This window comes from Calidris pugnax, unplaced genomic scaffold (assembly GCF_001431845.1).
Source record: "Calidris pugnax isolate Ruff unplaced genomic scaffold, ASM143184v1 scaffold5, whole genome shotgun sequence".
NCBI lineage: Eukaryota > Metazoa > Chordata > Aves > Charadriiformes > Scolopacidae > Calidris > Calidris pugnax.
In genome coordinates, this window is record NW_015090814.1 from 1,096,271 (window position 1) to 1,113,425 (window position 17,155).

The following is a 17,155-nucleotide window of genomic DNA, read 5'->3' on the forward strand; positions in this document are numbered from 1 at the left end:
ATCTGTTTTAAAAAATAAAGAGTTTCCCCATACTATGGTATCAATAGGAACCTCCATATGCCATCATTAGACAAATATTAAGTAAAGCAAGATACATTATTACCATTGTTGAAAAACTAATGTATTGCCTTACCTGACATATGACGTTACGTTTATACACCCCATTGTGCATCTGTTTGCAGGAACCAAACAAGAGAAAGATTTCTTTCTTCATGTAGAATTTAATATTTCTAGTTACACAGTAGGTCCAGCAGTGATAAATTTCTTATAAATATGTTATTTTGTGCAAAAGGAATTAAGATCTGGCAATAGCTTAGATTAGCAACAGACCAATAGATGTTTGTTTATGGGATTACCTTTATATATAAATATACAAGTTTCCTTAACTAAGCAGTTTTGGGGAATACACTACTAATATCTTTACATCAATTGCAATTTCCCATGTGGTGAATTCATTTATCTTCTAGAAAAGAGAATTTTTGCCATAAAAAGGTTAATATAAAAGATGACCAAGAAGGAGGACCCTGCACTATGTTTCTGTTGGGCATTACAAGAACCAAACATCCCCAGACAATGACTATCCTAAATTACCTCACTGAAAATGAGGCCTTATGAAACTTATGAAACTTTCCCAACAGTGTCCAACAGCACAGATCATCCCTGGGCTTTAGCACTTGCTGCTCTCACCTTTAGACCATAATGACTTCAGATATTGAAACAAAATGGGTTGTTACTGACCAACGGATGAATATGCTTGACACAGAGTTTTAAAATTATAATAAGTTTTACTGCCTGGCACTGAAACAGTGCTACAGCTGCCAGGTTGAGAGCATTCTCCTGGCTTTGGCATTTCTGTAAAATGGCAGTGATTATCAGCATTTTTGGAAGGCTTGAAAAGCAATCTACATCTTTCTGTTCATCTGGGATGAGCAACCCCAAACCCCAGTATTTTGATATACCAGTTTTGGTAAAACCACAGAATGAGTTATTTCCTCCAGGCATAGACTATATGTATCTCTAGGCACAGAATTTTAACCAATTATATTGGATCCATAACCAAAATCTATTCTGTAAGTGTTCAGTCAACTGAATGGTTGTATAAAAATAAACAGGCGTGGACTCCTGCGGACATGAGTGGTCTAACACAGGTGTTCTCAATCGTGGTTTGTGACATCCAGAAAGCCAGGGAGCCCAGCTAATGCCATAAAACATCTGGCTGATGATCAGTGGTCCTGCTGCTCCTCACACTGAGGTTCTGCCCGTGTTTCAGGGTAGCTTGTTCCAGGCAGCTGTTCTCATCCCCTTGCAGATGCCCATCATGAACCAAAAGAGAGGTTGAAGTGTAATGAGAAGTAGCACCAGGAATATCCAGGAGGCTCCCTCGGTTCAGCTGTGGCACAGGCCAATCCCACCAAACATTTAATGGAGACAAATATCACAATCCAGTTGCTGTAGACTTCAGAAGTCTGTCCAGCTGGCGTTGCTTGATTGCATGCAGACCCAGCTATTTACTATCCCATTTATACCTGACTCTACTTTCCCCCTTACTAGAAATATAAAGGATAAACCTGTTATTCTAACAACATTATGCGGTCCTAACATCCCATTGATGTCCTTGTATTTATCATCAGCCTTAATGAGTGAATTAACTGAAAATGCATGCTCACTCCTACACTGAGCTAATAAAATAAATTCTGAAGTATTTAATGAAGGAAGAAATATAGCAGGGATGTTATATGATTTAAATTACCACTACACACTATTACAATTTTTCTTTTGTTTTTGTTTCCTTTTCTTTTTTCACATTGTTATCATACATTGCCTGCTTGCTCTCATTCCTATGGAAACATTAGATATAACACACACAGACGATGGTAAATCCTCTCAGGTGGTGTAAAATAAAAGCAGTTATGTAATATAAATACTAAACATTAGAAGAAACCTTGATCCTAGTTAAGTCAATAGCAAAAAAACGCAGTGGAGGCATGATTCTTCCTTCCTTTTTTCTGGTTAAGAACTATAGATGAGTAATCCCTCACAGGAAAACAACTCAAAAAAAGATATAGCCTTGCCACCCTCTGCTTTTACATTCTACTAGCAAAATGTACAAAATAGACTTCATTTCCAGTTATAATCTCCATGGACTGTTACAGAACACCTTGTTCTAGCTGAGAGATTGTCTTTAAATAATAGATAGTGCACTGCATATGATAAGGGAAGTCTTGGCTGTGGAAGGTTTCTAGCTGCAACAGAAGTTCTATGTCTGAAAGTACCACACGTTTAATGTGGAATGCAACATGTAAGGTTTATCCAGGTAGGGTGCAGACAAAGTGTGAGAAAATGGCTTCACCTAAATGACATGTAAACTAATTCCACTTTCTCATGGCTCCAGTGAGATCTTATAGCCAATTCCAGTGCCAAAAGGGCCTGCAGGAGAGATGGGGAGGGACTCTTGATCAGGGAGTGGAGCCATAAGATGAGGGGTAAAGGTTTTAAACTGAAAGTGGAGAGATTTAGACTAGATCTTACGAAGAAATTCTTTCCTGTGAGGGTGGTGAGGCACTGGAACAGGTTGCCCAGAGAAGCTGTGGATGCTCTGTCCCTGCAGGTGTTGAAGGCCAGGCTGGATGGGGCTTGGAGCAACCTGGTCTGGTGGGAGGTGTCCCTGCCCATGGCAGGGGGGTTGGAACTCCATGATCTTTAAGTTCCCTTCCAACCCAAACCATCCTGTGATTTTATGATTCTATGATTCAATTTAGAGAGAGTACAACCTAAACCGGAAAGAAGTGAAAGTCACTAATGGTTATTTCCATACAGACAGTTTAACTCGCCAATCTTCACAACTTCTAATCTTTACCGTTAAAGTTAGTATTTTTTAAGATCTCATTTATGCCAATGAATTGTGTGAGCTCTCAGATACCAAAAGGTACAGAGCTGCAATCACCAGCTTCCATCCACGATTTTGGATTCTGACTGTAGAAATGCACACATATGTATAATGGTTTAAATGAGGCTTCAGGAGTACAGGTGAAGTATTTAGAAATACCTGTATGGATAGCAAAGTATTTTTTGTGTATTATTTGCAGAAATTACTAGCATTTCTCTAAACAGAGAAATGTGTCCCAACAGTATTATGTCATATTTTGGCCAATTTTTACCTGTTAGGCTTGATTCGCATGTATATATGTGTGTGTAGACAGATACGTATATACATATAGATGTACATGTATTTGTATATTTTGCATTTTTTATATTTATATATTTTGCAATTATAATTCATGTTAAACATTTCCACTATTGATTCTGACTATTATATGCCATATCCCATATATATACACACATATATATACATAAAAGACAATTAACTTCAAATAGGAATATAATATATCATTTTCCTTAAAATGAGGATCATACCTTCCATTAAGTTTTTTGGCTTGCTACTGTAAAAAATAATATTCTTATTAAAATGGAAAAATTATTCGGGTAGAGGGAATATATTGTTTATTGAGAGGTCCTTGACATTTCTTAGGTCCATGCATTGCTTCCCTCCTCTCAAATACTCAGTATGCCCTTTTTTTAACTAACTGATTTGATTCAAGCTTCTACTTAGCTAATTTAATATTGATTTTGTTTTAGTCTCCACCTTCCACCTCCTTGGCCTTTCTGTTTAAATTAAATCTGCTTTTAAATGGATGCTATCCCAACCCCCAGCTGCCAGCACCTTAGCCTTTTCACTTAAATTGCATCTATTGTTAAATCAATCTTACTCCAGCATCCAGCATCCCTCTCCTGAGCTTTCCACTTGACATCACACACAGGCCTAAGTGGTGCCCATTCCTGTCCCTGCTTTTCGCCCGGCTTCTCCATTAAAATGAAACCTCTGTACAATTTTCCACTCCCACTCCCAATCTTCTTACTTCTTCATTTCTAAATGGCAACAGCTTTGTGTCTGTTCTAATTTGTGGAGCTTGAAAAAGGAACTTTTCAGACTCCCACTCTTCTGTGCAAATGTCATCTTCCCCCAAGTCTTAACTTTCACGCAGGCAGGTTATCCTGATTTCTAGGCCTCAGATTAAGTAATAGCATTTCATTGTTATTGTTGCTTGAGTGATAATTTCCCAGTTAGCACGTATAATCATAGCTTGGTTAGAGTTGGAAGGGACCTTAAAGATCATCAAGTCCCAACCCCCCTGCCCTGGGCAGGGACACCTCCCACCAGACCAGGTTGCTCCAAGCCCCATCCAGCCTGGCCTTGAACCCCTCCAGGGATGGGGCAGCCACAGCTTCTCTGGGCAACCTCTTCCAGTGTCTCATCACCCTCACAGCGAAGAATTTATTTCTAGTATCTATCTAAATCTCCCCTCTATCATGCCTAAAAGCTCTGTCTTGTAACAACTGCTGCCTTTGGTGTGGGACACATAAGCCTGGAGCGAGCGGTGGGTCCGTGTGATGAGGCGGCACGCTGAGCTAAGGAGAGCACAGCATTAATCAGGCTCTGCACCAGGCCATAAATTATCTGGGTTATATGCTGGTAAGGAATCTGGGGGTTCAGTGAGCTGAACAGTTACAATTGAGATAAATGTTCCCACAGCTTCCCCTTATATGTATCTCATCGTGTTTGACACACTCAACAGGCTCGTGGATGAAATAGGTGGCCAGAGTTCTCAATGCCTTCTCCTTTATGCCCGTGTCTCATCTCAGAGACTGACAGAGGGGTTTCATTTTACAAGAAAGAAATGTCCTCACTTTTTCCCTTCAGATAATAACCTCCAAAATGAAAACAGATCCATGCAGACCAGCAGAGCTGAGAGGCTGCCACGGAATTCTCCTTTCTAACAACTCTAAGCTTTGAAATACAGCACTAAAAAAGCCAAAGCTGCTCATTTTTTGTTTTAAGGGAGTATCCATGATAAAAAGCATACAATATGGGTCCCATTATATGTATAATGCACCCCAGTGTATGTAATCATGCATTATAGCCCTAGAGACTACTCAAACAAGTACTTTGCAAAGCAGCTGTTGTGTAAATTAAAAAAGAGATGGCTCACCAGCACAAGCCAGTAAAATACATTGAACCAAGCCATAAATTTCAGGTGACAGTCAGGTAATTTTGGACAATCATCTTATTTGGTAATATATACTTACTCAAAATGTGACAAAATCAAACATCTCAAATAAGAATTAACTATCCACTACCCACCTTTGAAAATCTCAGCTCTAAATCTCATAAATCTAAAGGCAACCAGCCTGTTCTACCAAGAAAAGTTGTCAATTTTGTTTGTAAAAGGAAGGGATAACAGTGTTGATTACTGATAAAATCCAAGCAAGAGAAAGACCAGTGCAAATAGAGAATCACAAGGATTGGTTAGGAGAACTGCAGTCAAAGAACAAGAGAAAGGAGAAGATATTAAAATACTAAAAATAATGTAAGGAGTTTTTTGCTAAGCCCATTTCTTTATCCTGTTGACTTTTTACTGTAACATACTCTTTAATTCTCTTTGCTGTGTCTCTGATGTCATCACACCTTCAACCCTTCAGAAAATAACCTTTCTATTCCTTCTATTTGTAAACCTGGACTTGTTGTCTGTATGTTGCACTTTTCAGGTTTTTTAGTTGTACTTTTTCAATAGTTCTAATGATTTCAGGGTATAAAAGAAGCAAGATTCATAGCAAGAGGTGTCATTGGGTGATACAGTTGATAGGGTTTTCCAGCTGGGCCAGTTGGTCAAGTAAAATATACTACCACTTCCTAAAAAAACTATTTTTTTGAAAAGTCTACATTATATTTATTGTATTTAGTCTGTGTTGCTGATATGCTTTATTAGATCTACACAATAACAAGTCTTTCTCTTACCAGTGCTCTGTGATCTGGGTCATAGCTGGGTCACTTTAAACTTCATTTGACATTCTTTTGCCTTGAATCAGTAAATATACAGTTGGTTTTGTTAGCAGAAATTTAATCTCAGTACATCTGTGTTTTTCTCAGTATTACAGAGTAGGTGCAGCAAAACCAAGCAATGCCATGTGACTATCACCATTTATATGATGACTCTTATTCCCTGGCATTGATTTCTACTCATTTTCTTTTCCTCCTTAATCATGACAATGTGTTATTTTGGAGGACAGAAATTTGAGACTTACAAGGTTTTCATAAAAGTGGACTTTTTACTTCATCTTTCTTCAGGGAGAGGATATTTTATTGATGAGGTCGGTATTGCATTATATTTCTTTATCATTAACAGATTGATTCACTGGCGGTTTCAAAATGAAAATTAATCCTGTTGCAGACTCTGTTCCCCTTTTGCACATTCATCTTTCTCCTAATATGAAATGAGAATAACTTTCTAACAAAGAGAAAACCATTTTCCTAGCCATCATGTTTGCTGACGCACATGATATTTCCTTTTTCTCTCCATCACATATGAGAAGACCGCTGGCCATTGTAAGCTCCAATTTTGTATTGCTCTACATTCTTAGCTCTATTTTCAAAGCTGAGACTGGAGTCATATTACATTTTGGGGTGAGACACTGGAACAGGTTGCCCAGAGAAGCTGTGGCTGCCCCATCTCTGGAGGGGTTCAAGGCCAGGCTGGATGGGGCTTGGAGCAACCTGGTCTGGTGGGAGGTGTCCCTGCCCAGGGCAGGGGGGTTGGAACTCAATGATCTTTAAGGTCCCTTCCAACCCAAACCATCCTGTGATTTTATGATTCTATGATTCAATTTAGAGAGAGTACAACATAACATTTTAAACCAAATATTCCTCAGCAATTTACTCTTTGCCTGGAGGTTCGCAGACAGCACAACGTCACAAGGAAAGAATTCTTACATGTTTGCAGCTTAAGTATATTCTTTTTGATGCAAAATTAGTGATAATAAATTTTTGATAAGTATTTTTCCTACAGACCTTATGTGTGATGACCGTACTCTTCCTCATACTTCTTCATCTTACTGGACAGTCATATCCTTGGAAAATAAAAAAAATCTCTGAGTATCTGATATTGATATCTTGGATGTCACAACACCAATAAAATGAGGAGGGAGTTCAGTAGCAAAGATCATAGTTATAATTTCTGTACCAGTGGCCTTTCTAAGGCGACTTGTGAGAGGATGCTTCTTTCAGTGCAGCCCTGCAGGGATGTGGTACTCACATTTTACGATGTAGGGCAGCTTTTAAAATGAGAATCTATTTCACTAGGTGAAGACTAAGAAGAAAATATGGTGTAAAATCTTATTAATTACTGTGGAACCCTGGAACAGTCCTCTTCCAGCTTCCAATAATAAATGTTTATGTAAAAGGTTGCCGCTTAGTAATTTTCTACCATTTTATCCTGTTTTAACCTGATTACTGTCTGCTAGTCCTTTATAGAGACAGACCAGCTATCACAGTGCCACGTACAATTACTGATGTCTCTTCTTCTCCCTTTCTTAATTGTCTTGCACACATTTTCCCTCATTTAATCCTCTACAGAAAAGAGAACCCATTCCTGGGATCCTGCAAAGGAATGTGTGATCCTTCTGCTGTGTGACTCGAGGCTTAGGTGCTGAGACTTGGTACAAGGAGGGAAAAATGGAGGGTTATCAGGTCCAGACAAATAGCTGGGTCGGTGGAGGGTGTAAGAACAGTGTGGCTCTTGAGAATGGAAGGCAACTGAAAAAGAGAGCCTAGAAAAAAATCCATGCTTTTCTGGAAAGTTTATATCAGCTACAAGTGACAACATTGGAAATTCCAAAGTTTGGACTTTATACCTCTAGCACTGACTGATCGTCAACCCCCCATTTTTGCTTCCTCTTTCTTGTTGACTTTGGCTCCTTTTCTTGCTACTTGTCACTTACGTGACCTGGTTACACCCTCCCCAGTTACATACCTTTTCTTAATGACTGTAATCGCATCTTTATATTGCCATTCAAAAAAAAAAAAAATCGAAGCACAAGGAAAATAATTCAATGCAAGGTAGCCTTTGGAACCCCACAGGTTAATAAAATCTTCTGTACATAAAAACACACGTTTGAGCAGCTGCTAGCCTGCCCCTCTCTTGGAAAGGGGACAGCTGGAGGTGCCAGCCATGCAGGCCGTCAGTTTTGTGGCTTATTCTCATTTATAAAAAGGGGAGGCAAGCATCAATAGGATCTAAGGTATTCCAGGCCAAAGGCTGCAGGATTTACTAAGAAACCTACTGTCTGCCTGTCTCTCCTCTGTTCATACCCTGCCCCTCCAGAGGCGCTTAGAATTTGCCAACTTTGAAAGGAGAAATTAGTAATATACCAATGGGCTGACAAGCTCTGGCCACTGTTTGCACAGGGCCTGCCAGCGGGCCAGTGGGATATTGCCAGAGAAGCCAAATTCCAGATGAGAGGGTAGGAAAGGAGAAAGGATTATTTTATTTTTTTTTGTCCCAGAGCTCTGATTCTTCTGTGCTAACTTCAAAGGAAAGCAAATTTTAACTGGCATATGGGCGAAGGCGCTGGATTAATAGCAGTAAGGCAAACCGAAATGTCATCTGTCTCCAAAAGAATAACCTTCAAAATTACTGATGACAGTGGATACACTTTCTTCAGCCAGCAGCGTTATTGCACTTTTCTCACTCGGGCAGATTATGACAACTGCTCCTCTGATATGGCCCGTGAATGAATGAACATCATTTTAATGGGCTGCCCGCGGTGGAGAGCCAGCACAGATTTGCACTTCCAAGCCCAGCAGGTAGTGAACTCGAAAGGAACATTTCCCACTGGCCATTAAGCATCCGGCAGGGCCACAAAACTGAGGTGACACAAGGAGAGAGCAATTCCCTGGGAATGTGGATCATGTTTTGCAGCCAGCTGCAGATAAAATAACGGGCTTCTGCTGTAGCCCGCTATTATCTGTGGGGTGCTAAAAAATCCTCTCCCTAGGATTTTAAGTTTCTCTCTGCGTGACTGTAGTTAATGACTGGACTCTGTGGGGGGGCTCCTTCTTCAGTGACTGAATATCCCTACTGCTAACAAGTTGTGGGTTTTTTTGGGGGGGGGGGGTTTTTTGGTTTTTGTTGGGTTTTTTTTTTTTATTTTAATGCATAGAATTATGGAACTGTATAGAAAATTATTTTTTCCATTGAACCTTGTTCCAAGCATGTGCAATTCTCTGAAGTTAACTATTGTGGTACTATGGAACTGTTGCAGAAATTACCCATAATCCATGAACAATGCCAGAAAAAAAAAAAAACTTAAAAAAAAAAATAAATTATCTGATATCATCTTTAAACTAATTTTTCCCCTTGGGAAACCTATACAGATGTTTCTGCTGTTCTCTTTTGGCCAAGAGTGATGTATGCATCCTAAAAGTTTAGTCAATGTAAAGTTTTAAAGTATTTAATCAAAACTGGCTAAGATGTCTGTTTGAAGTGAAATGTACACAGTAATATCTTCATACTGAACAAAAATAGAAATTCAAATGTCTATATTTAATGATCATTTGAGGTCTTAGTCCTGGGAGTGTACTAGACACAAGTGGTGAAAATATCAAGTAAAATCAGACTGAATTTTTAAAATTAAAAGTAACTTATAATTCAAATAACTGATGAATCTTCCTATTAAAGAGCTATCAGCCGCAAAATAGACTGCATGATGAAAAATGGCAGATTCCATTGTCTTGTGTGATAGAGCAGCTTCTTGCCTTGAGAATTAGCTTCACATGAATTTTAAGTCAAACTTCAATTTTAATAACTGTACAACAGGTCTTGGGCTGCAAAGGAGAAAGTCTCAGCCAAACAGTTTTGAGCAGCTCATCTCAAAACTTGTTGGATGGTGCTATTAAGAATATTTTCTTTGTCAGACAAAGACATGTCTATGTTGTCAATCATTAATACATGCTGACTTAATTTCTTTCTCCAGAAGATTGTTGGTAGGAGATCTAGTCACTTTAAATTCTCTCACCGCCGGCAGTTGCAGATGGTGCTTGTGATTGCTAAGAGGAATGGTGTGTGGTTCTGAAGTGTTGCATTATCTCAAAAAACATACTTTCTAACTCCTTTTATCACATGTCCACGGTAAAAAGAATGAACCCTTTCAGAGAGTAAGGAAAACTAAAGTATATAACCACAAAAACAAATTGTATCACTATGAACACAGGGATTTAAAAAAAAAAATGAATCAGTGGCTATGTCTTACATTAGACATCTAGATATTTGAAAAATCAGTATTTACTAAAATATGCAAATATGTCTCTTTGTAAGGGTTCGGTCCCATTAGTGCTTAAGTCAGTTTTGATGTAAGATATTTTACTTGGTGACAGCATTCCGAAGGAGAGCTGCAACATGGAAGAAATATGTTGTAAAGAGGAGGTGCAGACAGGCTAGGGCTGGGCTGGCTCTTCAGCATTATGTCCTGCTCAGACAATTTTAAGGAAAAATTCTGGAGGCTGAGGTGATGCTGTATGATTGAAGTACATCACATCCAGTTTTCAGCTAAGCCACCCTTTTTCCGCACTCCAGAGGAGAGGCAACTACAATCAGCAGGAGCATTTCCACAGATTTCAGAGGGTATCTCATCAGTCCTTCAATCTCTGAGCCTCATCTCCCCATCCCCTTATCCCAGGTGCACACTCTTTCTTCCTTTACCTAGGGCATATATTGCTTGGGAGGAGGCTGTTTCTTATTAGGTGCTCATATAATGATTAAAACAGTAAGGACCTATATTCTGCTTAGGACTTTTGATACATACCTATATATAAACAAACGAAAGGAGTTGCTTTCATGTGACCAAAGAATGTGCTGAGAATTTGTCAGCTCTGCTCAAGTCTGCAAAAAGCCCTTCTGAAAAGAAATAATAGCTTGGACGTGTGGTTTCTCGAAGCTGCTTAAAATAATAACAAATAACCAAAAATAACAAGATACAAGTGACAGACTCAAATGTCTTACTTTAAAATCATTATCACCACAGAAGGAACGAAGAACTTCTCAAGGGCAGATAACCCCACGTTATTGCTGACACAGACATCTTGAAAGAAAGTAGAAGGATGCTGACAAGGTTTCCTGCCCCCAACAATTTCACCCAGAGAAGATGCTGCTGTTTTTTAAAAATTAAGTTCTCACCTGTTGATTCTCAGTTCAGGGGACACGCCTTTGTCTTGGCTTGGCGTGTCGCATTCCTGCTAGATTTCTAAAAGTTTAGGTGAAATTTGGGTCACAAGCCACACTGTTTCCACTGCCAGCATTTGTAAAAAAGGAGTCGGAAGGGAATTATGAAATAGATGCTGAGATTGCCCTGAAGAGAAGCAGGTACATCACCCCGCAGTGGTTTCCGTTCATGTACTCTGCAGATCCACCAGTGCTCCCTGTGCTTGCACACTGGTGGGAGTGTGTGTCTCTGGTCAACCCACTGGTAGCCCATCTGGCCAGGCACAAGGCTAAGTGGACCCCAAGAAAGACAGAACACAGGGCCTTCCATAAGTGGCTTCCACAGCATTTTTACCTACTTATTTATATCTAGGACACAAACCTGTGCATGCACTTACTACTTTCTTTTTCTTTTTTTTTCTTTTTTTTTAACATAATTTGTCCATATTATTTTTTTCAGTTGACATATTTTCATTTCCATTAATTTGTCCATATTGTTGTTTTTTTTTTTCAGTTGACATATTTTCATTTCCATTTGTTCATTTCTGGAACTGTTGTATTTTCAGTTGATTTCATAGGCGGACTTGACACATACTCCTACCGACAGCCCCCCCAGGAACATGTTGAGTTAAAGCCTGTAAAGCCTGTAGGTAAGGTTCTGGTCCTCCGGACCACGTTAATCCTTCTAACTGGACTGAAAGCTAACCTTCTCCTGAAATAATTTTTGGCATCAGGTTACTAATAATTTAATTCTATTCTAATTAGAACTTAATTAAAAATTAATCCACATAAAACAGGCGCGTAAGGACACTTTGTCATTGATGACATATCTGCTAAAGCAAGGATTAGTAGATATCGCTGTGTCTGCCCTGTCGTGCCTTGGCTTAGCCCAAGGAGAGGCTCTCAGTGAAGGATGGAATTGCTTCCCCGCTGACTTTTTAGCAAGAAAAGAGCTGGTTTATGGCTGCTGCATAAACCGTAATGAGATTAACCCGTTTATGGAAAAGCAGAAGCTTTTCCGTTTGTCTAGCTACTGGGAGAAAAAAAAATGTTTGCTGAAAAGCTGCTCGTCAGCTTAAAATCTGCCTATCTGTAGAGTTTCACTGGAAGTTCATTATCCCTCTGCCATCACTTATTTGCTCCCACCATGAAGATCACATGTTTTCATAAACTCTTCCTACTCTGCTACCTAATGAATAATTTTGGATGCATATCCATTCATTTCATTTGGAATAAATTAAGGTATGGGGAGGCATTGCTAATACATATATTTTGGCAGAAGCTCAGATAACTTCAAATAGATGATATTTCAAAGGATTAGTGGTAAAACAGAAGATATTCATTGGGAAAATCTTCTTAGATGCTTGTAAGTTGTTGCCCTGATGCTTTATGTCATTAAATTTACCTTTGGGCCTCTCATGCATCTTAAATGTAACATGAAATCCATGTGCAGCTAATTGACTGAAACTGATTTAATGACTTAGTGTATTTTACTTACCAGTTAACAGAATTAAAATGGGTTTGAAGGTTTTTCCTGGTGTACACACATATGCAAGTGCTGGGAGTTTTAATTTAAAGTGGACACTTGCTAATCAAATGTTTTGTGCGGGGCACTTGACACCTGAACTTTGTTTGTGGATTTATTAGTTTTTGCATGTTTTTTTAAACACATTTTATTCAAACCGACCTTTTAGTTTGTAGAAGTAAAGACAGGCAAAATTTCGGTCAAATTGAGTGAGTGAATATTGTAGGATTATGAAGGCGTAAAGAGGAGAAAAGCCCTGTCTCAGTATGATGGTGTGTGTTAGAACAGGAAGAAACAGCATGTTAAGACAACAAAATGAAACACTGAACAGTTTGACGTGGCATTAAGTACACCCTCTACACTGGAATCTGCATTTTCAGTAATATTTCATTAAATGCCAATTTTGATGCATTTTCTGTGGGAAAGATGAGAATAAAATGGGAGTTTGACCATTCTGAATAAGTAGCTAGAGACTGAAAAAGTGAAATTGGTACCCAGGAGGAAGAAAGCCACAGCTACAACATTTATACCTCTCCATAAAATATTTTAATCTCTAAACCCACATTGAGGTTAATTTTGAAGTATTAGGTGAATAAATATTCACTACTTTCTTAGCAAACTTACTATAACTAAAGGAGAGGAGAAAAATACATTTTCGAAAAAGCATGTGTTCCTGCAAAATCTGTTCATTTGTTTTGCAGTAAAAAAGTCAAAGAATCTGAGAATTTGTTCTTTGACAGCAGATTTTGGCCAAAGATTTTGGGGTTGTTAGTGAGCTTGCAACACCAGAGAATGAATGGCATCTTCCCATTTCCCACGTATAAGTATTCTTGCAGAGCTGTGAGGACACTTTCTGGCCTCTTTATTGCAGCTAGAAATATAAAACTGGAAGACAAATTATACAGCGTTTTCTTCTTTATTGGCGTTTTGGTTTTATGCACTGAAAGATACAGAGAGGATCTTTACCTAAGCAGGGGGGAAAAGTCCTACCAGTGATCAAAGTCTCAATTAAAAGCTAAATTGCTGGAAACAATTTGAACGGTCAGTGGGTTGTGCCAGAAATTTGCAGATGCTTAGCTCTCTGCAGCACATCAGATTTCTTGACTTCTTTTATTAATTGCTACCTGTATCAGATATATATAGTCTGAGAATCCATAGTAAATATCCTTAATAAATATGACTTCTGGTATCCAGGCTGTGAAAAACTTCATTTTTGTTCTCTTACGATTGAACATGAATAATGGTTGTTAAATACTTTCAAAGCCTTAGCAAAGATTACAGATCTTTTGCCATCCTTACCACTTAACTCATGGGAAAAAATTAGCGTGATGCTGTTTATAGGTGAAAGCTTGGCTATATTTTCCTTTTTCTGACCCACTCTGTTTCCCTTACTTCATTCATAAATTAAGTAAACAGAGCCTATTGAAAATAAAAGGTTCTGTGGCCTCATCAAAACTATGCAGAAAACAGTCTCGTCTTGTTGAGTACTCACATTCAGTGCAATGTCTGCTTAGTGCTGCTATAATTAGTAATGATTAACAAGTCTAAGATTAGTTTTCCTTTTCACCCCCGAGAAGAGGTTAAATTTGAGCTCGTTCTCATGGGGAACATTTTTTAATGCAAATATGAATGATCGTAACTTGTCTGTTTACTCTTCATTCTGCCTATAACTCCATTAGGCTACGGGACAAGGAGAAGCAGGATCTCTGCCCTGAACATAGTTTCAATTTAGATGTGTGTAAGGCAGGAGACAACAGAGGGAAAAAAAATCTTCAGTGGCACTAAAGCACATGGACTAGAAAGAAAAATGTGTTTTCTTCTGTTTCAAGCACAATATCAACAGCCAGGTAGTAATTAGAATTGCTTCATGGACCACTACACAGAAGAGACAAGCATGGGGATTAGAAGAAAAAGTGAAAAAAATTGTGTTTTGACTTGTATTAGGGATGATTATTTATTATTATTATTGTTATTATTATTATTGTTATTATTATTATTATTATTATTATTATTATTGGTTTACATGTGCCTTATTCCTGTTCAGATGACTGTGTCTGATCCTGTGTTACTAGAGCTTTGGGCAACTGTGTCTGGACAGACACTGAATCCCTGATTCCAAGTAGGGATGTCCTGAGCATCTCCAGGGACATTGCGTATTGCTGCTCGTGGGACTGATCCAGTGTCTGAGAAACATTGCCAGGAGAGAGGTCACCTCTCTGTGATGGGTCTGTGTGGCCCTGTCCTGTTTGTATCTTCTCTTGAGACTCTACCCGCTGTAAAATTGCTCCGAAAGACCATCATAGAGTTCTCAAAATTACACAAGTGAATGTGGTTTACAGGGAGTAATGTGAGAATACACAGATTCAGCAGGTGGGTGGTTGTGGTGAGGACTATAAATCGTCAGTCCAGCTCAAATGCACGTCATGTCTGAATTTTATCACCTGATGAAAATACATCTTACACTGTTAAAATATAATATGCTGAAAAGAATCTATTATTATGTGAGCTTCAGATGGGTTTCTCCACTTGAGGGATTTTTCCCCAAATGTTTTTTGCCTCTGTGATGTGCATGATACAAAGCTTCTCCTTTCTACCCAGCCATTCATTCATGACCTTAAATGTGGGTCTTACAGCCAAGGATATTAGTGATCAGAGGTGCTTTATCCTTATTTAATTCATTATTTAGTTCATTAGTTACAAACCTGTCAGCTGGTATGAATTCACATCTCAGAAATTAGAAGATAAACAGACTAGGTTTTAATTCACAAGTGATTCATATATTCTGCTTTTTAGGTCGAAGTAAGTAATGAACATGGACTCAAGACTTCTGCTGCTGTAGCTGAAGAAAGAGATTTTAGAAGAAAAGACCAACCTTGTGATTCATCTTTCTGGAAGAAACCCGCCATCCGTTTCTCACGGCGCGTGGATTGTTCTTCCCACAGGCTCAGTGTCATTATCAGCGTCGTTATTTCGTAGATCTTTGTAGATGATCTTGAATTTTTTGAATAATTTGCTTCTATGGACACTTGTAAATTGTAAATTTTTTCTTTTTTAATTTCAATATTTTTATGACATTTAGTGTTACGGCATGAAAACAAAATAACCTGTGAAAACTAGGAGAGGGGTGCGTCTTTCTTAAAAAAAGTCAGTATTTTTTGACTGATAGAATCATACTGTGCCTGGTCAAGATTGTGTCAGTAAAAAGTAATTTTGACTCCAAAATATGCAGCGGGAGTCAAACCCTCACAGTGTGCAAGAGATCATTTCGGTGCTGTATTTAGAATTCACAATGTCCACTCCTTGCATTGTTTGAACTGCTGTGTGCAGTAGGAATTGATCTATGACTCTCCTCACCCAGATGTTCCAGCACTAATGTACTCATCTAATTATTGCAATTCATATATGGCTCCTTCTCCTTTCCTAAACTCTTTTGGCCACCACCAGTATCCGTCTCTGATTTGAAGAGAAGTGGGATGACCCCTCTATGGATGTCGGTCTCTAGGACCCTGTACATCTAGGGCTCTGCAGATGTTTGTGATTTGCACATTTTTAAACTCTTTTCCTCCCCCCTCCCAGGAAGAAGCCAAACATGAATGTACAGTACAAGGCACCAACTGAAGCCTTAGAAGCCTCTGGGGACTAGTTTTGCTCTTAATTTAAAAAGTAAACAAGCAAACCTGAAAAATGCGTGTAAAAATTTGTAAAGTTATTTGTAAATACTTCTAGACAAAGAACATGTATGTAACTGTGGTATTTTGTTTTCTATTCTGTCACCACTAGCATAAAGTGATACACAAAGCTATTTTCTCTGGGGAACTGCTAGTCTTTTTACCAGAACACTCTGTTTCTTTCTTCTTAATTACTATATAAAATGCTGTGCACAGTTATACCCCCCAGAGAGTTCCATCTCTCGGCAGAGCCTCTGTGCCTCAGCATTCAGTGGAAAATTCATCAAGGTTTGGGGGCTGTTTCTGGTTTTACGATTTCTCATTTTGTGGTTTCCTTAGTGGCACTGTCAGGAAGGATGTTACTTCTGATAGATGTATCTCTACCTCTCCACCAGAAACTCAACAGAGGTCCACGAAGTTCCTTCATAAATATCCTAAACTTGTAATTTCTGGTCCAAGAACATCTAGATCCTAAATTTGCAGTCTTCTCTTCAATCATGTATTTTCAAGCCTGAGCAGATGAGAGCTAGGAAGCGGCTTGTCTTGATTCTAAAGATTGTGTTATTTATCAATACAAACCTCAAGGGGATGCCAATAAATACAAAGGAGGTAAAGTCTGTCATAAGGCCAGGCTGGATGGGGTTATGAGCAACGTGGTCTAGTGGGAGGTGTCCTTGCCCATGGCAGGGGGTTGGAACTCGATGATCCTTAAGGTCCCTTCTAACTCTAACCATTCTATGATTCTATGATTATGGGCTGGCAGATTAAAGGCCTTCGACTGAACCCAGGGAAAACACCAGGACCAGGCAGGGGGAAAGGGAAGGAGTGCTACCTCCCTGCCAGTTCCACAGATCCACACTCTGTTCTGCCAG

General features: G+C 38.9%; 1 protein-coding gene across 1 annotated transcript in view; it reads left to right on the top strand.

The window, feature by feature from the left end:
* NKAIN3 (Na+/K+ transporting ATPase interacting 3) overlaps nt 1-16,417 on the top strand; it is a 199,536-nt gene extending 183,119 nt beyond the window's left edge. The window contains exons 7-8 of the mRNA XM_014939593.1: nt 11,657-11,740; nt 15,409-16,417. Of these exons, the coding sequence (XP_014795079.1) occupies nt 11,657-11,740; nt 15,409-15,422 (98 nt within the window). The 3' untranslated portion in view covers nt 15,423-16,417. The remainder of the gene's footprint in view (nt 1-11,656; nt 11,741-15,408) is intronic.
* The last annotated feature ends 738 nt before the right edge of the window (nt 16,418-17,155 follow it).